Genomic DNA, 25542 nt, shown 5'->3' with positions numbered 1-25542 from the left:
GCAAGTTTTGTATTTTGTACTTTTGCAGTAATGCAAATGTTATTTAATTTGGTAAAATATGTTTTATTTTAAAAAACACTGTGCATTTCAGTTCTTGAGTTAAGCATAACTACATTTCAGCATTATCAGTAATTTGTGTGCGTTTGCCTTGAAAATCCAAGCAAATAGACCTCTAGCACAATTCCCTTTAAAATATCGCATCGCATACCGTTATCACAATTTTTAGGGCCCTAATCGCAATCGCACAAAATTCCCATATCGTGCAGCCCTAGTACAGACCAAAAGTTTGGACACACCTTCTCATTCAAAGAGTTTTCTTTATACTATTAAAATTGTAGATTCACACTGAAGGCATCAAAACTATGAATTCGACCTAAACTTTGGCTTTAAGACCCGGAATCATTTATATACCGTATCTTGGCAATAAAATTACTAAGAATGTAGATGACCTATACAAAACTATGATCCCATCTTCAAGAAATTAAACTTACTTGCATAAATGGGACTGCCTGTTTGTCACATTCCGGGGACCCAAGAGAGACCTCCGGAACGTCTTGCAAACAGGACACAGGCCGATACAGATCAGGACCAACAAAGTACTTTATTACACATGTAATAAATGAACATGACAGTAATGATGAGTAATGATATGCAGGTGAAGCAATAGTGGTAAAACTGCCACAGAACCAAGTGCACCGGCAAACACCAGAGGAGCCAGTGAGCCCCATTCTTCACAGAGCCCCTGGTGGTGGGGATGAACTTGGCTCACTGGTCGCACCTCCAGGAAGGTCCAGGTACACTTGGCCGCTACCTTCAGGGAACCACAGACATCAGGACTGGAACCCAAACGAGCTCATTCTCCCTTGAGACATCTCCAGCAGGACTGGGAAATTTTCAGTACTTATTCTGTGAAGGACCGAAGGGATCATATACCATCTAGAAATTAATTTAAAGTGTTTCTTGTAGATTCGTGCAAGGTGGCATAGAGGATGGAATGTCTAAGGATGTTTTCCGTCTCATAATCCTTTAAAAGGTTTCTCCAATTCCTTGGACCATTTAGTGATGTACTGGGGGCAAGGTTAGCTGCTAATGAGTTTGGTAAATGCTAGAAATGGCTCTCAGCAGAGGCGGTCCTAGGCTACTTTCACACTTGCGTTCGTCGGTCCGCTCGTGAGCTCCGTTTGAAGGAGCTCACGAGCGGACCCGAATACCTCCGTCCAGCCCTGATGCAGTCTGAATGGAGCGGATCCGCTCAGACTGCATCAGTCTGGCGGCGTTCAGCCTCCGATCCGCTCGCCTCCGCACGGCCAGGCGGACAGCTGAACGCTGCTTGCAGCGCTGTCCGCCTGGCCGTGCGGAGGCGTGCGGATCCGTTCAGATTTACAATGTAAGTCAATGGGAACAGATCTGCTTGAAGATGACACCATATGGCTCAATCTTCAAGCGGATCCGTCCCCCATTGACTTTACATTGAAAGTCTGAACGGATCCGCTCAGGCTACTTTCAGACTTAGAAATTTTTCTAAGTTATTAATGCAGACGGATCCGTACTGAACGGAGCCTCCGTCTGCATTAATATGATCGGATCCGTTCAGAACGGATCCGATCAAGCGCAAGTGTGAAAGTAGCCTTAGGTGTAGGTGTTTCAGGTTGCTACTTGTGGTATTATAAGCAGGTTGATTGCTGTCAAGGTCAGGTATTGGAGAAAGAAATTGGGTATATTTTTTTTTTCTGAGAGTCTAGTGGAACCAAAGAGGTTATTTCGGTCTGAAAGGGGAAGAGGTTTATTCTCAACTAGAAGTTTGCCAAGGCGAGCCTGGCTTAACAGGGCATTTATTTTTATTTTTTCTTCTTCTTTTTCCTTTCTCCCCTATGTCAATTTTCACCCTGATCTACAGTTTTGAATCTTTTTATGATTACTATATATATATATTTGTTTTTTTTTTTAAAGGGCAAAAAGTGAGTGTTCTTTAAGGGGTGGAGTGTTCCAATTAAGGCATTTACATTTCTCATGAAGGCAACCTTGACGCGGTGAGTGGCTTATTACGCTTTGGCCAAAATGTACACCAATGCCTTATTCAACATCCAGCATAAAGGCTGGGCAGAGTGCTGGTTGCAATGTGCGATTGCATTTTGTGTTTTTACATTTACAGGGATGGTTTAGTAAGGTGATTATGTCCCCAAAGATGTATCGATTCTGTCCCGTCCTCAGGTTTGTGTAGGAAAGGGAAAATCCTAGGCAGTCCTCCTCCAGTTCTACCTATAGTTTCCTTTTTGGGTTGACGGCTCATTCAAGTAGTCTAGCTATGTGGGTTGCTTTCTTGTAGGACTCTAAGTCCAAGGCCACCCTCATGTTTAGGTTTAATAAGGGTTTGGTAAGCTACGTGGTATTGACTCTTCTTTCATACAAATGAAAGAAAGTTTTTTAAACAGCTTTAAAAAATGAGGGAATCTCTCTGGGAGAAATCACTGCTAATGTTAATGCCTAGATATTTAAAATGATGAGAAACTGGTTTAGAGGGGGTGATATTCTCCCAGGAGTCTTGGATGAGATTCACATTATGAATGACAGATTTATTCAAATTAATTTTAAAATCTGAGAATTTGCCAAATTGGATTAGTTCCTCCACTAATAAAGGGGTGGATCTAACAGGATCGATGATGGGGGAAGGGGGGATAAAAGTATGTGGTCCCTGTAAGCAGAAGCTTTGCGCACATTGAAATCAGAATCCATATTGATACTTTGTCTGACCTTTGCTAATAGGGGTTCCAGAGAGAGAATAAATAGGAGAGGGGAGAGTGGGCAACCCTGCCTGGTGCTGTTCTTAATTAAGAAAGGTTGGCGTCTTGTCTGCGTCGGTCGAGATCAGTATCAGAGGTTTGTTTCTAAGCCTACAGTGTTGGAATAGGTTTAGAACCTGAATTACCTTATCTTTAGCTTTTCTGTTAGGGCTGAAGCCCATTTGTTCGGAATTGATTCCAGAAGAAATGTTTGTAGCCTGGAGGCTATGGCCTTCGCAAATATTTTTGGGTCGTTATTTAAAATAGATTCCACTTTCTGTCATCTTTATAAGCCCTTCCCCTAAGCTAGAACTGAGCGTTATGGAATCCATATGCAAATTTCACTCCCAATTCCCTGGGCATCCTCTCCCGATTTTATATGTGGAAATCAAAGGATCCCAATGCGTAGATAAATTAAATTATCTTTTATGCTACAGTGGAAGGCCGACAAATTTCACTAGGTCTGTGAAACCTTGGCACTGCTGCTGTACTTTTTTTTTTTTTTTTTTTTTTAAACTAAAATAGCTGGCAAGTTTCATTAACTGAGACATCACTTAAGGTTTTGCATATATGATCCATAGTAGACTGCATGCAATTTACCCAGATGTTCTGGATCAGTGTTTTAGGGGCTGCTTAGAAAAAGGCTCATATCTACATATTTAGTGGTCTTGTACGATGGTAAAAAAAAATCTGGGGTCTGCCACCTTCTACATTCAGTTATAGATGTCCCATTTAACTTAATCTGTATTACTATTGGGAGACAAACCCCCTAAAGTTCCTAAACTCACTAATGCCTCCTTTTAAACTACAACACATTCTCATGGCAGTTTGTATTCATATTGCACAACAGTTGAGAAAATCAACCCTCTGCCTCAAAGCAGTGGTTAATAAGATAATGCTCTATAAAAAGCGTACAGCCATTTATATGGATGAGATAATACATTTTGAAAAAATATTGTCTCCCTGGATATCATACTATGTTCCAGATTTACACTATTATGTTCAGCTGTGATTGTTGAAATTATCCAAAGTCACTGAGGAATATTTTTACTTTGTCTAATATATCAGTGATTTTGACTATATTGGATTAATAACATTATTTTCCATTATAACCTGTTTCTATACCTTGTTTGACTTCCCCCTGTGAGGGGAGCATTGCCAGTATGTTGCTGACATTCATAGCTTTAAAACCTAATCTACTTTTTGAAACCGAAATGAAACGATGCTAGGGAGGCTCATCCCTGTTGCGACCTGCTATTGGCTGCTCCCCTAGCAGTGGCAGCTGTGTGGGTATCGGGAACAACGCGGGTGCTGGGAGGAGCTTAAGTAGAATCTGAGATTCCTGGGCATATGGGGGGGGGGGGGGGTCCATTATAGGAGTTGAATAACCCCTTTAAGTATATAACAGTGTTTTCCAGTCTTCGACTTTTTAACCTGCGTCAAAATGTTGTCAAAGTTCCCCCCCCCCCCCCTCTTTTTGGAGTTGTTCTCCAAAACATGTTTTTTACCAGTTATTGCAATGTACAGATTGTATCTATATCTGTTTCTCTAATATATTGGCTGATGTAAAGGCTTGCCGAGGTATTTTTGCTTTGGAAATTGTTAATTTTGTCATGCATATCGGTGTATACTCATATGTCTATGAAACAATAAAAAACATTTTTGAAATAAATAAAAATGTTGTCAGTTTCCATAATTACTTGCAGGAATTTAGAAAATGTCAGTGATTTCAGAAATTGTATTCCAATTTAGGCTAGTTTCACACTAGCGTTCGGCTGTCCGCTCGTGAGCTCCGTTTGAAGGGGCTCACGAGCGGACCCGACCGCTTCCGTCCAGCCCTGATGCAGTCTGAATGGATGCGGATCCGCTCAGACTGCATCAGTCTGGCAGCGTTCAGCCTCCGCTCCGCTCAGCAGGCGGACACCTGAACGCTGCTTGCAGCGTTCGGGTGTCCGCCTGGCCGTGCGGAGGCGTGCAGATCCGTCCAGACTTACAATGTAAGTCAATGGGGACGGATCCGTTTGAAGATGCCACAATATGGCTCAATCTTCAAGTGGATCCGTCCCCCATTGACTTTCAATGTAAAAGTCTGGACGGATCCGCTCAGGCTAATTTCACACTTAGCTTTTTTTTTTTTTGCTAATATAATGCAGACGGATCCGTTCTGAACGGAGCCTCCGTCTGCATTATTATGATCGGATCCGTTCAGAACGGATCCGATCGAACGCTAGTGTGAAAGTAGCCTAACATTGTTAAAGTTCCATCTCAGTAGCCTGGTTACTTACATCATAGTAAGAAAAAGCCTGATGTTACCATTTTACTACAGTGAATTTGATATTGCAAAATTATTGGCCATTTATGAAGTAGTGTTTGATTTAAAATGCAGAAGTCAAAGCTTTGGCTTATTGACTCCTTGTTTCCCAATTTTTTTAAAATTGTATTTATTTTTTATGTAATTGTAGCGGGAAGGAGCATAAAGGGTTTTCTACAACCACATCATAGGCAATAAGTATCTGATCAGTGGGGGTTTGACGATCACTAAAATGGAGACCGGTGTTCCCTCACTTGAATGGAGCAGCAACACGTGTGCTACCTTTCTATTCAGCTCTATAGCGCTAGCTGAACGCTATAAATATGAGCAGAGCAGAATCACCCTTGCATGTCCACTGGTGCATTCACATGGGAGAACGTGGTCTCTATTGTAGCTATTGGCATAGGTCTCCAGTGGTCAGACCCTGTCAATCAGACATTTATTCCATAGATATCAGTTACTTTGTTATAATGGGACAAACACTTGTAGCCCTTTCCCTGCCAACGATTTATTTCATATCTCCTTGCTATGCAACCAGAGATCTAGCCATCAGTTGCAAGGATATATGAGCCATGCCCTTGCTAGTGATGGCTACATCTTTGGTTGCATATCAATTAGAGCTAGCAACTTACAGTCTAAGCCTTAAAACAATACAACGATTGTGGTATGATACATCAGGATGCACGGTGCTTAGAAATAGTTCTAAGTGAGCACTGCATGTACGTTCGGCTTTTATGCCCAAAAATAAATTTTAGGCTGAGTTCATACAGGCGAGATTTCCGCACGGGTGGAATGCGGGAGGTGAACGCATTGCACCCGCACTGAATCTGGACCCATTCATTTCTATGGGGCTGTGTTTTTTCACAGATCACTTATGCGTTGCGTGAAAATCGCAGCATGCTCTATATCAGGGATGTCAAACTCATGGCCCTCCAGATGTTGCAAAACTACAACTCCCATCATGCCTGGGCATACTACAGCTATCAGGGAATGATGGGAGTTGTAGTTTTGCAACATCTGGAGGGCCATGAGTTTGACATCCATGCTCTTATTGTGCGTTTATCACGCAACGCAAGCCCTATAGAAGTGAATGGGGCTGAGTGAAAATTGCAAGCATCCGCAATCAAGTGTGGATGCGGTGCGATTTTCACGCATGGTTGCTAAGATGACAGTCATTCACTGTATTATTTTCCCTTATAACATGGTTATAAGGGAAAATAGTAGCATTCATTAATACAGAATGCTTAGTAGGTGGTCAATTGAGGGTTAAAAAATAATTAACTCCCCTTCTCCTCTTGATCGCGTAGCTGCCGGTCTCTTCTTAATACTTTAATCATGAGCTGCTGGCTAAAGGACCTGTGGTGATGTCAGATCACATGGTCCATAAATCTGCCTCGGCTGATTTTCTGATGAACTACAGTATGCCCAGTTGTTGTGTCCATAAGGATGCCGACACATGGGTGCAGGTAACAATGCAGAATATTCCATTGTGTTTTTACACCAAAAGCTGCATGTGTTACTTGATGGTTTTTGTTGCAGATTTACTATATACATTTAAAAATAAAAATGTAAACAGGCACAGTTATTTGAATCCTAAGTCATTGGTACACTTGGAGCGCTGCAGGTTTGTTTTGAGGTGACTATTCATACACAGTCCATATAAAGTAGCAAAACCGGGCATGTTCCAGCAGTGAAAAAGTACACCTTTCAGGCACACAAAGTTCATCTGATATAGTAGAGTCTGACAAAGGGACTTCGACTTCCACAAGAATCTGTGCTCTTAATCCCTATAATATTAAAGGAGACAGCCCAACATTGGGAAGTCCCGTAAGTCTCTTGGCTTAGGGGTGGGCGATATGGCCTAAAATCCATATTGTGATGTAATTTTAAGCATGTGCGGTATCCACTCACCTGAAGAATTATTAGGAACACCTGTTCTATTTCTCATTAATGCGATTATCTAGTCAACCAATCACATGGCAGTTGCTTAAATGCATGTAGGGTTGCGGTCCTGGTCAAGACAATCTCCTGAACACCAAACTGAATGTCAGAATGGGAAAGAAAGGTGATTTAAGCCATTTTGAGCGTGTTAGAATATACCATCGGATTTGAGTTAGATCGTGAAAACTCAGATCCGACAGTATATTCTAACACAGAGGCGTTCCCATAGTGATGGGGACGCTTCAAGTTAGAATATACTAAGAACTGTGTACATAACTGCCCCCTGCTGCCTAGCAGCACCCGATCAGGTGGTTGTGATCAGTACAATTAACCCCTCAGCTGCGGCACCTGAGGGGTTAATTGTGCGGATCTCAGCCCCCTGATCGGGGGCTGCCAGGCAGCAGGGGCCAGACTTAAAAGCATTGTTGGCCCCGGAGCGGCATTTCCGATCGGAGTCGCAGTTTAATCGCTGGGGCTCCGATCGGAAATGCTGCTCTGCTGCCACCAATGATGGGGGGGACCGCATTGGCCACCAATGCTTTTAATACTGGGGAGGGAGGGGGGTCTGGCCCCTGCAGCCTGGGAGCACCTGAGAGGTTAATTGTGCGGGTCGCAGCCCTCTGTAAGAGATCAGGTGCTGCCAGGCAGCAGGGGGGGCAGTTATGTACACAGTTCTTGGTATATTCTAACGTGAAGCTTCCCCATCATCATGGGAACGCCTCTGTGTTAGAATATACTGTCGGATCTGAGTTTTCATGTCTAAACTCAGATCTGAAAAATCTGTTATGCAGACGGATCCGCACTGAACGGATACCATTGTTTGCATTGCAGGCTGCGGATCCGTCTGTGCAGATACCAGACGGATCCGCACCTAACGCAAGTGTGAAAGTAGCCTTAACTGACTGGCTTTGTGAGGAAGTTGAACAAATGTGCAAAATGTTTTATTTTATTTTTTTCCCTTCCATTTGCAGGGGAAACTGGATGGATATTTGGGAAGTAATGTCACAGGAATGCCGTGATGAAGTTGTTTTAATTGACTCCATTTGTCTGTTGGAAACATTGGAAAATTACCTTCGTAAGCATAGGTACGTATTGTATGTTCTACACGAAAATATTTTATTTTTGCGCTTTATGGTTTCTTAAATGGGCTTTGCAGTTTTAGGCACTGCTTAAAGCGGTTGTGCAGGCTTTTAGTGTTGATGACTGTGTTGAGCGAACTTGTGTTTTTAAGTTCGGCGTCTAAAGTTCGGGTTATCAAAGAATTGCGTTATTGATTCTGCTACCATGGACCATAACTTATGGTCCGTGGAAGCGGAATCTGTAATGCGATTCTTCGATAACACGAACTTTAGACGCCGAACTTAAATGGGCAGTGTAATGAACTAGGGTTCTTTCGGGTATCGAGATATTGATACCCAATCGATACTTTTGTCCCTGTATCTATACGATATTGGTATTTGCCTTTTTACAGATACTGCAGCCTAGTATCAGAGAACATGGAGCGTGCTGCTCTCAGCGCACGCTATGTTCCTTCAGCAGCACAGGGGAGAAGGAGTCACTCTCTCCCTCCCCCTGTGCCACACTTCCATTGAGGAAAGAGAGTGGCAGACGCACTGCGCCACCAATGGAAGTTAACGTTTTAATACAAATACAGGAGGCGGGTGCCGGCAGCAGAATCATATAGCCGGCATCCTGCCCACTGCCACCAAATCATTGGTGGCAGTGGCTGCAGAGTCCCCTCCTCTTCATTGGTGGTGGGTATCCTGGGCTCTGATCGGTTACCATGGCAGCCAGGATGTTACTGAAGCCCTTTTCTTTTTTTTTTTTTTTTTTTTTGTCGCCCAAAAAAATTGGATCCGACTAGGACTGTTCGATTATGGGCCGGACATTCCATCAAATACGGAATGCACCCAGATTTTTGGGGTATCGAAATTGTATAAAAATTTTGGCATCATATAATGATCAGGAAGCTGCGCTCACATGGAGCATCACCTTCTCTTCAAACAGATGATAGTTGGGGGTGCAGGGTCTCCTGAGGATAGGTCATCAATATAAATCATCTGCACAACCCTTTTAACACCTAGATGAACCCAGTACATAAATTATGTTCCAGCTGTCTAATGCCCAATGCAGTTAAAGAATGTAAGGATATGTTGACTTTCATTGCATGTGAGGCTTATAGCCTTCTGTGATTTAACCACCTCAGCCCCCCTAGCTTAAACACCCTTAACCCCTTAAGGACATAGGACGTACCGGTACGCCCTATTTCCCGAGTCCTTAAGGACCAAGGACGTACCGGTACGTCCTGACTTTAAAATCGGCATTCCGGCGCCGCAGGGGTTAATTTGAACAGGATGCCGGCTGAAATCATTCAGCCGGCATCCTGTTAAAACGCCAGGGGGGGTCATGTGACCCCCCCGTGTCGGCGATCGCAGCAAACCGCAGGTCAATTCAGACCTGCGGTTTGCTGCGCTATTCCGCGGGGATCAGAAACTTTAGAGTGTCTAAAATCAATATAGTACACCCCCCCTGCACCCCTGCATGATTTGATGGCAGCGGGTGGTGCAGGGGGGGTGTCGCAGGCGGTGGGGGCGTTGCGATCCCCCGCCCGCCTCCCATTGAATAATCGTTGGTGTACAGTGGGTATACCAGGGTGCCAGCACATTGCTGGCACCCTGGTATAAACGGCTGACATCGTTGATGCGATGTCAGCCGTTTAACCCTTTCCATACAGCGGTCCGTACGGACCGCTGTATGGAAAAGGTTAACAGTAAAAGGGAGCTCCCTCCCTCTCCGATCGGGGGGCTGCTGTGCCTTTGCAGCCCCCCGATGGAGAGGGAGAGAGCCCCCAGACAGCCCCCCCAGAGCCCCGTCCTTACCCTTCCCTGTCTGCGCAGTTCTGACCATAACTGAGCAGACGGGGAAGGTTCCCATGACAACAGGACGCCTGCTCAGGCGTCCTGCTGTCCATGGTGCTGAACAGATCTGTGCTGAAAGCATAGATCTGTTCAGTGTAAGTAAAATACAGTACAGATACCTATATAGGTTCTGTACTGTATTTTACAGACATCAGACCCACTGGATCTTCAAGAACCAAGTGGGTCTGGGTAAAAAAAAAAAAAAAAAAAAGTGAAAAAAAATAAGATAAAAAAAAAAACATTTATCACTGAATAAAAATTAAAAAAAAAAAAATAAACTACACATATTAGGTATCGCCGCGTCCGTAACGACCTGATCTATAAAACGGTCATGTTACTTTCCCCGCACAGTGAACGCCATAAAAATAAAAAAATAAAAACTATGAGAAAATTGAAATTTTGCCCACCTTACTTCCCAAAAAAGGTAATAAAAGTGATCAAAAAAGTCGCATGTACGCCAAAATAGTACCAATCAAACCGTCATCTCATCCCGCAAAAAATTAGACCCTACTCAAGATAATCGCCCAAAAACTGAAAAAACTATGGCTCTTAGACTATGGAAACACTAAAACATCATTTTTTTTGTTTCAAAAATAAAATCATTGTGTAAAACCTACATAAATAAAAATAAAGTATACATATTAGGTATTGCCGCGTCCGTATCGACCGGCTCTATATAAATATCACATGACCTAACCCCTCAGGTGACCACCATAAAAAATAAAAATAATAAATTGTGCAAAAAAAGCAATTTTTTGCCATCTTACGTCACAAAAAGTGTAATAGCAAGCGATCAAAAAGTCATATGCACCCCAAAATAGTGCCAATCAAACTGTCATCTCATCCCGCAAAAAATTAGACCCTACTCAAGATAATCGCCCAAAAACTGAAAAAACTATGGCTCTCAGACTATGGAGACACTAAACAATTTTTTGGTTTTAAAAATGAAGTTATTGTATAAAACTTACATAAATAGAAAAAATTGTATACATATTAGGTATCGCTGCGTCCGTGACAACCTGCTCTATAAAATTACCACGTGATCTAACCTGTCAGATGAATGTTGTAAATAACAAAAAAAAAAACGTGCCAAAAAAGCTATTTCTTGTTACCTTGCCGCACAAAAAGTGTAATATAGAGCAACCAAAAATCATATCTACCCTGAACTAGTACCAACAATACTGCCACCCTATTCCGTACTTTCTAAAATGGGGTCACTTTTTTGGAGTTTCTACTCTAGGGGTGCATCAGGGGGGCTTCAAATAGGACATGGTGTCAAAAAAACCAGTCCAGCAAAATCTGCCTTCCAAAAACCGTATGGCATTCCTTTCCTTCTGCTCCCTGCCGTGTGCCCGTACAGCGGTTTACAACCACATATGAGGTGTTTCTGTAAACTACAGAATCAGGGCCATAAATAATGAGTTTTGTTTGGCTGTTAACCCTTGCTTTGTAACTGGAAAAAAAATATTAAAATGGAAAATCTGCCAAAAAAGTGAAATTTTGAAATTGTATCTCTATTTTCCATTAAATCTTGTGCAACACCTAAAGGGTTAACAAAGTTTGTAAAATCAGTTTTGAATACCTTGAGGGGTGTAGTTTCTTAGATGGGGTAACTTTTATGGAGTTTCTACTCTAGGGGTGCATCAGGGGGCTTCAAATGGGACATGGTGTCAAAAAAACTGTCCAGCAAAATCTGGCTTCCAAAAACCATACAGGCGTACCTTTCACTCTACGCCCCGCTGTGTGGCCGTACAGTAGTTTACGGCCACATATGGGGTGTTTCTGTAAACGGCAGAGTCAGGGCAATAAAGATACAGTCTTGTTTGGCTGTTAACCCTTGCTTTGTTAGTGGAAAAAATGGGTTAAAATTGAAAATTAGGCAAAAAATGAAATTCTCAAATTTCATCCCCATTTGCCAATAACTCTTGTGCAACACCTAAAGGGTTAACGACGTTTGTAAAATCAGTTTTGAATACCTTGAGGGGTGTAGTTTATAGAATGGGGTCATTTTTGGGCGGTTTCTATTATGTAAGCCTTGCAAAGTGACTTCAGAGCTGTAGTGGTCCCTAAAAATTGGGTTTTTGTAAATTTCTGAAAAATTTCAAGATTTGCTTCTAAACTTCTAAGCCTTGTAACATCCCCAAAAAATAAAATATCATTCCCAAAATAATTGAAACATGAAGTAGACATATGGGGAATGTTAAGTCATCACAATTTTTGGGGGTATTACTATGTATTACAGAAGTAGAGAAACTGAAACTTTGAAATTTGCTAATTTTTCCAAATTTTTGGTAAATTAGGTATTTTATTATGCAAAAAAAATTAATTTTTTTGACTTTATTTTACCAGTGTCATGAAGTACAATATGTGACGAAAAAACAATCTCAGAATGGCCTGTATAAGTAAAAGCGTTTTAAAGTTATCAGCACTTAAAGTGACACTGGTCAGATTTGCAAAAAATGGCCTGGTCCTTAAGGTGAAAATGAGCCTGGTCCTTAAGGGGTTAATGACCAGACCACTTTTTACAATTCTGCACTACACTACTTTCACGGTTTATTGCTCGGTCATACAACTTACCCCCCAAATAAATTTTGCCTCCTTTTCTTCTCACTAATAGAGCATTCATTTGGTGGTATTTCATTACTGCTGACTTTTTAAAAAAAAAAAAATTATATTAATCAAAAATGACCGAAATTTGGGCAAAAAAATTACATTTTTCACTTTCTGTTGTAGTTTTATTTGAAAAATGTAACATTTCTATATAAATTTTTCTCAAAATGTATTGTTCTACATGTCTTAGATTAAAAAAAAAATGCAATAAGTGTATATTTATTGGTTTGGGTAGAAGTTATAGAGTTTACAAACTATGGTGCAAACAAATATTAATTTACGCACTTTGACTTTCTGAGCACCTGTCATGTTTCCTGAGGTTCTACAATGCCCAGACAGTAGAAACACCCCACAAATGACCCCATTTCGGAAAGTAGACACCCTAAGGTATTCGCTGATTGGCATAGTGAGTTCATGGAAGTAGGTGTGGGCGATATGGCCTAAAATCTATATTGCGATATCATTTTAAGCATGTGCGATATATTGTTTTCTATATTGGGGGGGGGGGGGGGGGGTGTTTAAACGTTTTTGTTTTTTTTTACTTTTTATTTATTAACTATTGGCCTCCTTAAGGGCTAGAACTCTTGTCATATTCACCCTAATAGAGCTCTATTAGGGTGAATAGGACTTTACACTCTCCCTGCTGCCCTGTGCTTTGTGCACACAACAGCAGGGAGCTGACCATGGCGCCAGCCTCTCCTGTGCCCCCCAGTCTCTCATGTGCCCCCCAGTCTCTCATGTGCCCCCCAGTCTCTATCTGCCCCCCCAGTCTCTATCTGCCCCCCCAGTCTCTATCTGCCCCCCCAGTCTCGATCTGCCCCCCCAGTCTCGATCTGCCCCCCCAGTCTCGATCTGCCCCCCCAGTCTCGATCTGCCCCCCCAGTCTCGATCTGCCCCCCCAGTCTCGATCTGCCCCCCCAGTCTCGATCTGCCCCCCAGTCTCTGATCTGCCCCCCCCAGCCTCTGATCTGCCCCCCCCGCCTCTGATCTGCCCCCCCAGCCTCTGATCTGCCCCCCCCAGCCTCTGATCTGCCCCCCCCAGCCTCTGATCTGCCCCCCCAGCCTCTGATCTGCCCCCCCAGCCTCTGATCTGCCCCCCCAGCCTCTGATCTGCCCCCCCAGCCTCTGATCTGCCCCCCCAGCCTCTGATCTGCCCCCCCAGCCTCTGATTGCCCCCCAGCCTCTGATCTGCCCCCCAGCCTCTGATCTGCCGCCCCCCCCAGCCTCTGATCTGCCGCCCCCCCCCCAGCCTCTGATCTGCCGCCCCCCCCAGCCTCTGATCTGCCGCCCCCCCCCCAGCCTCTGATCTGCCGCCCCCCCCCAGCCTCTGATCTGCCGCCCCCCCCCAGCCTCTGATCTGCCGCCCCCCCCCAGCCTCTGATCTGCCGCCCCCCCCCAGCCTCTGATCTGCCGCCCCCCCCCAGCCTCTGATCTGCCGCCCCCCCCAGCCTCTGATCTGCCGCCCCCCCCAGCCTCTGTTTAAACGTTTTTGTTTTTTTTTACTTTTTATTTATTAACTATTGGCCTCCTTAAGGGCTAGAACTCTTGTCATATTCACCCTAATAGAGCTCTATTAGGGTGAATAGGACTTTACACTCTCCCTGCTGCCCTGTGCTTTGTGCACACAACAGCAGGGAGCTGACCATGGCGCCAGCCTCTCCTGTGCCCCCCAGTCTCTCATGTGCCCCCAGTCTCTATCTGCCCCCCAGTCTCTATCTGCCCCCCCAGTCTCTATCTGCCCCCCCAGTCTCGATCTGCCCCCCCAGTCTCGATCTGCCCCCCCAGTCTCGATCTGCCCCCCAGTCTCGATCTGCCCCCCCAGTCTCGATCTGCCCCCCCAGTCTCGATCTGCCCCCCCAGTCTCTGATCTGCCCCCCCCAGCCTCTGATCTGCCCCCCCAGCCTCTGATCTGCCCCCCCGCCTCTGATCTGCCCCCCCAGCCTCTGATCTGCCCCCCCAGCCTCTGATCTGCCCCCCCCAGCCTCTGATCTGCCCCCCCAGCCTCTGATCTGCCCCCCCAGCCTCTGATCTGCCCCCCCAGCCTCTGATCTGCCCCCCCAGCCTCTGATCTGCCCCCCCAGCCTCTGATCTGCCGCCCCCCCCCAGCCTCTGATCTGCCGCCCCCCCCCCCAGCCTCTGATCTGCCGCCCCCCCCCCAGCCTCTGATCTGCCGCCCCCCCCCCAGCCTCTGATCTGCCGCCCCCCCCCAGCCTCTGATCTGCCGCCCCCCCCAGCCTCTGATCTGCCGCCCCCCCCCAGCCTCTGATCTGCCGCCCCCCCCCAGCCTCTGATCTGCCGCCCCCCCCCAGCCTCTGATCTGCCGCCCCCCCCCAGCCTCTGATCTGCCGCCCCCCCCCCAGCCTCTGATCTGCCGCCCCCCCCAGCCTCTGTTTAAAACGTTTTTGTTTTTTTTTACTTTTTATTTATTAACTATTGGCCTCCTTAAGGGCTAGAACTCTTGTCATATTCACCCTAATAGAGCTCTATTAGGGTGAATAGGACTTTACACTCTCCCTGCTGCCCTGTGCTTTGTGCACACAACAGCAGGGAGCTGACCATGGCGCCAGCCTCTCCTGTGCCCCCCAGTCTCTCATGTGCCCCCCAGTCTCTCATGTGCCCCCCAGTCTCTATCTGCCCCCCCCAGTCTCTATCTGCCCCCCCAGTCTCGATCTGCCCCCCCAGTCTCGATCTGCCCCCCCAGTCTCTGATCTGCCCCCCCAGTCTCTGATCTGCCCCCCCAGTCTCTGATCTGCCCCCCCAGTCTCTGATCTGCCCCCCCAGTCTCTGATCTGCCCCCCCCAGCCTCTGATCTGCCCCCCCAGCCTCTGATCTGCCCCCCCGCCTCTGATCTGCCCCCCCAGCCTCTGATCTGCCCCCCCAGCCTCTGATCTGCCCCCCCAGCCTCTGATCTGCCCCCCCAGCCTCTGATCTGCCCCCCCAGCCTCTGATCTGCTCCCCCAGCCTCTGATCTGCCCCCCCAGCCTCTGATCTGCCCCCCCAGCCTCTGATCTGCCCCCCCAGCCTCTGATCTGCCCCCCCAGCCTCTGATCTGCCCCCCCAGCCTCTGATCTGCCCCCCCAGCCTCTGATCTGCCCCCCCAGCCTCTGATCTGCCCCCCCCCAGCCTCTGATCTGCCCCCCTCCAGCCTCTGATCTGCCGCCCCCCCCCCCCCAGCCTCTGATCTGCCGCCCCCCCAGCCTCTGATCTGCCGCCCCCCCCCAGCCTCTGATCTGCCGCCCCCCCCCAGCCTCTGATCTGCCGCCCCCCCCCAGCCTCTGATCTGCCGCCCCCCCCAGCCTCTGATCTGCCGCCCCCCCCAGCCTCTGATCTGCCGCCCCCCCCAGCCTCTGATCTGCCGCCCCCCCCAGCCTCTGATCTGCCGCCCCCCCAGCCTCTGATCTGCCGCCCCCCCCAGCCTCTGATCTGCCCCCCTCCAGCCTCTGATCTGCCCCCCTCCAGCCTCTGATCTGCCCCCCTCCAGCCTCTGATCTCCCTCCTCGTAACACAAACCCCCTCCTTCCCTCCCCCCCTCAGTATTAATCATTGGTGGCAGAGGCCACAGGGTCCCCCCCCCCCCCCCATCATTGGTGGCAGTTTGCAGTTCCGATCGGAGCCCCAGCAGTGTAATGCTGGGGCTCCGATCGGTTACCATGGCAGCCAGGAGTCACGCTACTGAAGTCCTGGCTGCCATGGTATGTTAGTGAGCAGCGCATTATACTCACGTGCGCTGTGGCCGCCGATCGCTCCTTCTCATAGGTCTGTGCGGCACATTGCTAATGCTGTAAGCATTAGCAATCCGCCGCACAGACAGAAGAAGGGGCTCCGATCGGCGGCCACAGCGCACGTGATCGGAGCCCCTGCTGGGGCTCCGATCGGAACTGCAAACTGCCACCAATGATATGGGGGGGGGGGGCGACCCTGTGGGATATGGCCAGTACATTCATTGGTGGCGCAGTGGCCACAGTCCCTCCTCCTCCTACTCTGTCCTCATTGGTGTTCAGCGGCAGCCGCGCACAGTGGGGAGGGACTCCCTCCTCCTCCCTCCGCTGTTCTGGCCGGCTTAGGAGAAAATGATCATATCGCAGTCCGGCGATATGACGAAAATCCATATCGTGGCCCAAATTCATATCGCCTATACCGCCCACCCCTACATGGAAGTTTATTTTTTGTCACAAGTTAGCGGAAATTGAATATTTTTATTTTTTTTCCTTACAAAGTCTCATATTCCTTTAACGTGTGACAAAAAATAAAATTTTACATGAACTCGCCATACCCCTCGAGGAATACCTTGGGGTGTCTTCTTTCTAAAATGGGGTCACTTGTGGGGTATTTATACTGCCCTTGCATTTTAGGGGCCCTAAAGCGTGAGAAGTAGTTTGGAATCCAAATGCGTAAAAATGCCCTGTGAAATCCTAAAAGTACTCATTGGAATTTGGGCCCCTTTGCGCACCTAGGCTGCAAAAAACTGTCACACATGTGGTATCGCCGTACTCAGAAGAAGTAGGGCAATGTGTTTTGGGGTGTATTTTTTATACAAAGTTGTCATTTTACAGAGATATTTCTCTCACCCAGCATGGGTATATCAGGGCTCCAGATGGCCACCAAAATGGTCGCCAATGCGACTTAGAATTTACAAATGGCTACAAAACTTTTTAGTCTTGTTGCCATTTGCGACTAGACACCCCCACCCCTGTGTGCCTGTCCTGTGTCATGCAATCCCTATACTAAGTGTACCTGTGTGAGGTACTTCCGGAAACACTCCCCTAAGCATAGGGCAGGGTGGTCAGAGCAGTCAGGACAGAAATAGCGTGTGTCACGCCTTATTCCAGCCCTGCTACAGACACAACATCTTTTTCGGGGTGACTCTTGGTTTGAGGTACCAGCAACGACATAGGGGAAATGTCTCTCGTGTAGACAGCTCACTACACTAGTGGTTTGGGCCACGGAACCTCCTGTATCCAGGACACCTTCTTATACCAGCGTCTGGTCCTGCGTCTGAGTAAATAAGGAGCCAACATCTGGTCATTGAAGTCCACCCCTCCCATGAGCAAATTATAGTTGTGGACCGAGAGGGGTTTTTCAATAATACTGGTTGCCCGTTCAGTTTGGATTGTCGTGTCTGTGTGAATGGAGGAGAGCATGTAAACGTCACGCTTGTCTCTCTATTTCACCGCGAGCAGTTCTTCGTTACAAAAGGCAGCCCTCTCCCCCCCTTGCAAGACGGGTGGTAATGAGCCGTTGAGGGAAGCGCGGTGCCACAGCAGCCAATCTGTTCTAGGAACAAATGCCTGAAGACGGGCACACTTGTGTAGAAATTGTCCGCATAAAGGTGGTACCCCTTGCCAAATAAGGGTGACACCAAGTCCCAGACGGTCTTCCCACTGCTCCCCAGGTAGTCGGGGCAACCGACCGGCTCCAGGTTCTGATCTTTACCCTCATAGACACTAAATTTGTGCGTATAGCCTGTGGCCCTTTCTCAGAGCTTATACAATTTGACCCCATACTGGGTTAATTGGGGTGATGGGGGGGTGATCTGGGGCTAAATATGTTGTGTTTGGTGTACTCACTGTGATCTGTGCTCTCTGCTGGGACAAACCGACGAAAAGGACCCAGCAGAGAGCACAGAAGCCATTTAGCACATTATATTTTATAATTTATTTTAAGTCGCCAACCTGCCAGCGCTGATCATTGGATGGCAGGCAGGTGAAGAAAGCCTTCCACGACTTTTCCCGACCAGCACTGCGCGTGTGCGGGCCGGATATACGCGTCATCTCGTGAAGGAGGAATAATCCGGCCGCCTGCAGGATGCATCCCTGCGCTAGGCGGTCGGGAGGTGGTTAAAGAGATCTGTACTGTCAGCCCCCTTTCCTGAACTGAAGTGGAAGGGGGGTGATATGATCCGTGCTAAGCACAGCACAAATTATTTTTGGCAGTGGGTACCTATGCATGAAAATGTGAGACTTCTTCAGTTTTCACATACTTAGAGGTCATGATCTGTATCCTCCCAGTTTTTCTTGGTATGTAGATCACTTATAATAGTAATATAATGGCCAGCAGTCCTTAGCATTTACAGGAATGCTGAATTTACACAGGTTATGTTATCCCAAGTTACTCCAGCCCCAAGAAAAATCTAATGAAGAAATAATGAAATCAAAGTTTTTTGAGCCATTTATTCAATGTGGTGTAGCAGAGAAAGAATGATAGGACCCATTAGGGCTGCAACGATTAATCGATTATAATCGATAACTGGATTCGTTGTCGACGAATCCAGTTATCGAATAATCGCCGATTCGTTGCTATGCGGGCGGGTGGTCACTGCATATTTATTTTACCTTTTACAATGACGCTCCTGTAACAGCCAGGCAGAGCGGACAGCGGCGTAACGTCACTTACTCATGTGACGCGCCTGCTCCGCCTCATTCATTCATTAAGTGGGCGGAGCAGGTGCGTCAAATGAGTGAGTGACGTTACGCCGCCGTCCGCTCTGCCTGCTACTGGAGCGTCATTGTAAAAGGTAAAAGCATCGGGGCCGGGGCTGTTATGGGGAGGGGGGAGGATCTGTCTATGGCACTGCTATGGGGAGGGGGGTCTGTGTATAGCACTGCTATGGGGAGGGGGGGGGGGTCTGTGTATAGCACTGCTATGGGTAGGGGGGGGGTCTGTGTATGGCACTGCTATGGGGAGGGGGATCTGTGCACTGTTATGCCCATAACAGTGCACATATCCCCCTCTCCATAACTGCGCCACCCACAGATCCCCCTCTCCATAACTGCGCCACCCACAGATCCCCCTCTCCACAACTGCGCCACCCACAGATCCTCCTCTCCATAACTGCGCCACCCACAGATCCCCCTCTCCATAACTGCGCCACCCACAGATCCCCCATAATAGTGTCGTCCACAGATCCCCCATAATAGTGTCGTCCACAGATCCCCCATAAGTGTCGTCGTAATTTTGTCGTTTTTCCCGATTAATCGTAGAAATTAATCGGCAACTAATTGATTATTCAAATAATCGTTAGCTGCAGCCCTAGGACCCATGCAGTTCCTAAAGGGTATTTGTCACCAGGGACAAACTGTTCACATAGCTGTGGTTCACCCGATAAAAATTCAGTTTTTCATTGGGGGTGGAACTGTAAAAAAAAAAAAAATAATATTTATTTGCATCGCCGTATTCTGACCCTTATAACTTTTACTTTTATGTGTATGGAGCTTTGTGAAGGCTAATTTTTGGAGATGTGACCTGTACTTTTCATTGATACTATTTTGATTAGCGACCAAAGTAAAGCAATCCCCCAAAAAAAAAACAAAAAAAAAAAACTTCGATCAGCCTTTATTTATTTATTTTTGTTTGCTGTATGGGATAAATACTTTTTATATTTTAATAGTACTGTCCTTTTTGCACACAGAATTATTAGATCATTTTTTTAATATATTTTTTAAAATTTTGTCCGCCCCCTCATATATATCATTTTGTCTTATGGGATAAATATTTTTATAGGTTTTAATGATATGGGTTAGTTTTTAAAACTATAAAAATATAAATATTCAAATCGCCCCATTCCCCAAAATAAAATAAAAACATCATAAGCATAGTCTCATGTCTAAACGCCCATACTATTATACTATTAAAATATCAAAATATTTATCTCATACGGTAAATGTAGTAATGGGGAAAAAAAATCGAAACCGCTAATTTGCTTTTTTTTTTTTTTTTGTCACTTCCACCCAAAACATTGAATTATCATTAATTTTTTTTGTCAATAAAACACACACCTACATCAAATTGTGTTTTTAGCTGAGGTAGTCGCTGTACGCAGTCAGGACAGAGTGCAGAGTGGGGCCTGGAAGTAGACCAGGGAGGGTGAGTAGAACCAGTGCATTGCCTCCTGTATGCTGATGGTTAGCATTTTGACTTTAAGACGAACTGCCACTTTTCCTCCACTTTTGGGGGGGAAAATGCATCTTATAGAAAATTATGGTATTTAGTATAATGCATTTGTATAGGTTATATTTATTACAGTAAAGGTGGTTGTCCGGCTGATAATTGTCTTTTTTAGCCTGTTCCGGACACATGACGTACCGGTACGGCATGATATACAGTGCTTCCCATAATTATTCATACACCTGGCAAATTTTGACTTGGTTACTTTTATTCAAGCAGTAAGTAATTGACATAGGTGTCACCCAAAAGATAAGATGATGTACAAGAGGCATTAGTGTGGGAAAAAAAAAACATTTCTCAGCTTTTATTTACATTTGAGCAAAAAGTGTCCAGTCCAAAATTATTCATACCCTTCTCAATAATCAATAGAAAAGCCTTTATTGGCTATTACAGCAATCAAAGCTTCGTATAATTGCAGACCAGCTTTTTGCATGTCTCCACAGGTCTTTTTGCCCATTAATCTTTAGCAATTTGCTCCAAATCTTTCAGGTTGAAGGGTCTTGCCATCACCCTGATCTTTAGCTCCCTCCACAGATTCTCAATTGGATTCAAGTTTGGGGTCTTCCTGGGCCACTTCAAAACATTAATGTTGTCTGCTAACCATTTCTTTACCACTTTTGCTGTGTGTTTTGGGTCATTGTCATGCTGAAATGTCAACTGGTGCCCAAGGCCAAGTTTCTCTGCAGACTGCCTGGTGTTATCGTTGAGAAGCTGCATGTATTGCTCTTTTTTCATGGTGCCGTTTACTGTGATTAGCTTCCCTGGTCCATTGGCTGAAAAACACCCCCAAAGCATTAGGTTCCCACCACCATGTTTGACAGTGGGTATGGTGTTCTTTGGGTTGAAGGCGTCTCCTTTTTTATGCCAAATGAAGGAAACGTCATTGTGACCAAACAATTTAATTTTTGTTTCATCTGACCATAACACAGAAGACCAGAAGTCTTCCTCTTTGTCCAGATGAGCTTTTGCAAAGGCCAAGCGAGCTTTTGTGTGCCTTATCTGGAGTAGTGGAGTCCTCCTTGGTCTGCATTGTGCAGTGTCCGTTGGATTGTCTGCTTTGAGACATTGCCACCAGCAGAGCCAAGATTCAACAGGATGGCCTTGATGGTGATCCTTTGATTCTTTTTCACCTCTCTAACTATCCTCCTGGCCAGCACAGGTGTCACTTTTGGCTTCTGAACACATCCTCTGAGATTTTCCACAGTGCGGAACATCTTGTATTTTTTGCTCAAATGTAATTAAAGGCTAAGGAATGTTTTTTTGTTTTGTTTTTTCTCACAATAATGCCTCTTGTACATCGTCTTATTATCTTTTGGGAGACACCTATGTCATTTCCCGTCAAAAAATTACTTGCTGCTTGAATAAAAGTAACTTTAACTTTAAGTCAAAATTTGCCAGGGGTGTGAATAATTATGGGCAGCACTGTATGTACCGTTACTTTAGGACACATGCGGTTTGCTGCGTTTCTGGGTTATTCGGGTCTCTGGGGACCCGATAACCCGGAACAGGATGGTGATTGGTGGTGTGATAATACACTACCAATCGCGATCCTGAGAGGTGATGGTGACATCACTTCTCTGGATCGGCTCTGACTGGTCGGCTGGGGCGGGCTATTCAAATTACTGCAGCGCTCCTCTCTTAATTCCTTTTGTTTCTGGAAGCCAAGGAGAGAGGAGCCCTGCACGATCTCCAGAGCCAGCAACAGGGATAATCATTGCCAGCACCCCCATTTGTGCCCCAGCACTACCTTCACTAAGGTATTTAGGGAAAGGTTTGGGACAGGTTAGGTTAGGCAGGGATATTCAGGGAAAGTTGGTGGGAAAAAAAACTGTGTGACCCTAGGTTCCCCCTGGGGGGCGGGGCGACACTCCTAGACCCTGCATACGCTGACTGTGGCTGACACTCTTAGCGCCCGGCCACTGTTAGCGCATCGCACACCCCACTGCTGAGTTTGACTTTTTTCCCCTCATTTTATTTTTTGTGTTAGGTTTAGGGCAAGTCCGTGAACACCCATGCCCCCACACACCAAATAATGTTTAACGCACACTCCCCTAAGGCCAGCCGGATGTTCTCGGCCGAGGAGGCATACGCCCAGCTTGCCTCAGAGTCCGAGAGCCCCAGTGAGCATGAGGATGACCCCACTTTCCTGTTGTCATCCGCGTACTGCTCCTCATCTAGCGATGATGAGCCCCCAAGGCGCCGGACACGCCGCCAGGCGGAGCAAGGGGACCACCATGCTAAGGACCCTATGGCCCGCCCTAGTACGAGCAGCTCTGGGGCTCTTCTAGTTTTCCAGCCCACCAGTTAAATCCACCGGAGCCCCCTGCCGGTGAACTTGTCTGGTATATCCCAGAGTGTATTGAGCCAGTGATTCCTGATTTTGTAGGTTAACTAGGAATCCAGATTTCCACAGTGGGCTTCACTGAATACGACTATTTTTAGTATTTTTATTTTTTCAGTGACCACTTTGTAAATCTAATTTGTAAATCTAATTTGTTTTGCAGCAAACAAACCTGTACGCCCAACAGTTTGTTGCTCAACACCCGGACTCCTTTTTGGCTAGGTCCGGTGGCTGGACCCGGTCAGTGCAGCTGAGATGAGGACATTTTGGGGCCTCGTGCTGCACATGGGCGTAGTCAAGAAACCTAGTGTCAGGCATTACTGGAGTGGGGATGTCCTCTACCAGACCCCACTTTACAGTACAGCTATGACAGGCTCCCGGTTTGAGGCCATCTGGAAATGCCTGCATTATGCAGATAATGCAGCATGTTTCTCCCCCCCAAGGTGATCCTGCCTATGACCGCCTGTACAAAATCAGGTCGGTCATCGATCACTTTGGGGCCAAATTTGTACAGGCCTATGTACCTGTAAGGGAGGTCGCGGTTGATGAGTCTCTCATTGCGTTCAAGGGAGACTCCTTTTCCGCCAGTATATTCCCTCTAAGCGGGCGAGGTATGGCGTGACGCTGTACAAACTTTGTGAGAGTACCTCAGGGTACACTTACAAGGTTTGTGTGTACGAGGGTCGAGATTCCCATGTTCAACCCCCAGAATGTCCCCCTACTCTGGGTGTTTTTTGGCACCATGTCCCATTTGAAGCCCCCCTGATGCACCCCTAGACTAAAAACTCCATAAAAGCGACCCCCATCTAAGAAACTACACCCCTCAAGGTATTCAAAACTGATTTTACAAACGTCGTTAACCCTTTAGGTGTTCCACAAGAGTTATTGGCAAATGGAGATGAAATTTCAGAATTTCTATTTCTGGTAACCTTGCCTCACAAAAATGTAATATAGATAAACCAAAAATCATATGTACCCTAAAAATAGTCCCCACAAAACTGCCACCTTATCCCGTAGTTTCCAAAATGTGGTAGCTTTTATGGAGTTTCTACTCTAGGGGTACATCAGTGGGGCTTCAAACGGGACATGGTGTAAATAAACCAGTCCAGTAAAATATGCCTTCCAAAAACCACACGGCGCACCTTTCCCTCTACGTCCAACTGTGTGCCCGTACAGTAGTTTGCAGAAACATCCCATATGTGGTCGTAAACTACAGAATCGGGGCAATAAATATAGCATTTTGTTTTGGCTGTTAACCCTTGTTTTCTTACTGGAAAAAAATATTTAAAATGTAAATTTTTGCAAACATTTTTAATTTGGAAATTTATTGCCATTAACTGTTGTGGAACACTCTAAAGGGTTAACTACGTTTGTAAAATCAGTTTTGAATACCCTGAGGGGTGTAGTATCTAGAATGGGTCATTTCTATTAAGTAACCCTCACATAGTGACTTCAGACCTATATTCGTCCCTAAAAATTGGGTTTTTGAACATTTCTGAAACTTTTCAAGATTTGCTTCTAAGCCTTGTAACTTCCCCAAAAACTAAAATGTCATTCCCAAAATGATCCAAACATGGAGTAGACATACGGGGACTGTAAAGTAATATTTTTGGAGGTATTTCTATGTATTATAGAAGTACAGAAATTGAAATGTGATAGTTTGCTAATTTTTCCCAATTTTGGGCAAATTTGTAGTTTTTTTTTCTAAAGAATAAATGTATTATTTTTTTTTACTCCATTTTACCAGTGTCATGAAGTACAATATGAGATGAAAAATCTTTTTTCCCTCTGGGAGCAAAATTTCCATTCACTGACAGGCAAGCAGAGGTGTTGAGATTAAAGAGTAAAGCTCTTGAAGTATTCTATTTATATGCCCCCATTGTCTTATATATGTTGTCCTATATGTCGAGAATGGAGCACCGCAAGGTGGTGGCTGGAGGACTCCAGTCCAGCCACCACCAAGCCGGTGTTCTGCCAAATCTCTATACCTTGCGAAAAGTCTATACGGGAAGTGACACGGCCGCACCGGAAGTTGCGAGGTTGCCAAGGAATCATCTGGAGGAGGGTGTGCGTTGCGTGGCACTGCGCAAACGCACATCCACTGGCTTAGCAAAGAATTATTGCAGCGCTGCGATGGAAGTACTTCGTACAGCTAGGGTTGTTGCGGGTATCGAAATTTCGATACCCAATCGATACTTTTGTCCCAGTATCGATACGATACCGGGATTTCCGTTTTTTCGATACTGGCCTGCGCTTCTGCGCAGCCTAGTATCTCTGAACATGAGCGCGCTGCTATCGGCACGGTCATGTTCTCTCAGCAGCACGGGGAGAAGGAAGCTGTCCTCCCTCCCCCTGTGCTGCTGCCGCTGCCACCAATGAGAAGAGGGGGGAGGAGGGGCGGGCGCACTGAGCCACCAATGATAGGACTATTCCCATTTCCCATACAGAGCGGCGCCCAGCGATGTCTCAGCACTCACCATTAGTCCTGGGCGCCGCTCCGTTCGCCCGCAGTGCTCCATTACTGTCTCCTCTCCTGCTCCACATGCTGCTGATTACTATCGGAGCGATGGGAGGAGACATCAGCTTCACTAGTGGGCGTTCCTTCTCCCTGCGCTGCGATTGGACAGCGCTACAGCCAGGAAGAAGGAACGCCCACTAGTGAAGCTGATGTCTCCTCCCATCGCTCCGATAGTAATC

The 25542-nt window shown here is 46.2% G+C and overlaps 1 protein-coding gene across 2 annotated transcripts in view; it reads left to right on the top strand.

Annotated features, from left to right (window-relative positions):
• GGNBP2 (gametogenetin binding protein 2) overlaps positions 1–25542 on the top strand; it is a 333171-nt gene that overhangs the window by 146196 nt on the left and 161433 nt on the right. For both annotated transcript variants that reach the window (XM_044288263.1, XM_044288262.1), the window contains exon 5: positions 8004–8117. In XM_044288263.1, coding sequence (XP_044144198.1) covers positions 8004–8117 — 114 coding nt within the window. The remainder of the gene's footprint in view (positions 1–8003; positions 8118–25542) is intronic.

Source organism: Bufo gargarizans, chromosome 3, assembly GCF_014858855.1.
Source record: "Bufo gargarizans isolate SCDJY-AF-19 chromosome 3, ASM1485885v1, whole genome shotgun sequence".
Taxonomy (NCBI): Eukaryota; Metazoa; Chordata; class Amphibia; order Anura; family Bufonidae; genus Bufo; species Bufo gargarizans.
The sequence above is the reverse complement of the archived record's forward strand: the minus strand, read 5'-3'. Positions and strand labels throughout refer to the sequence as shown.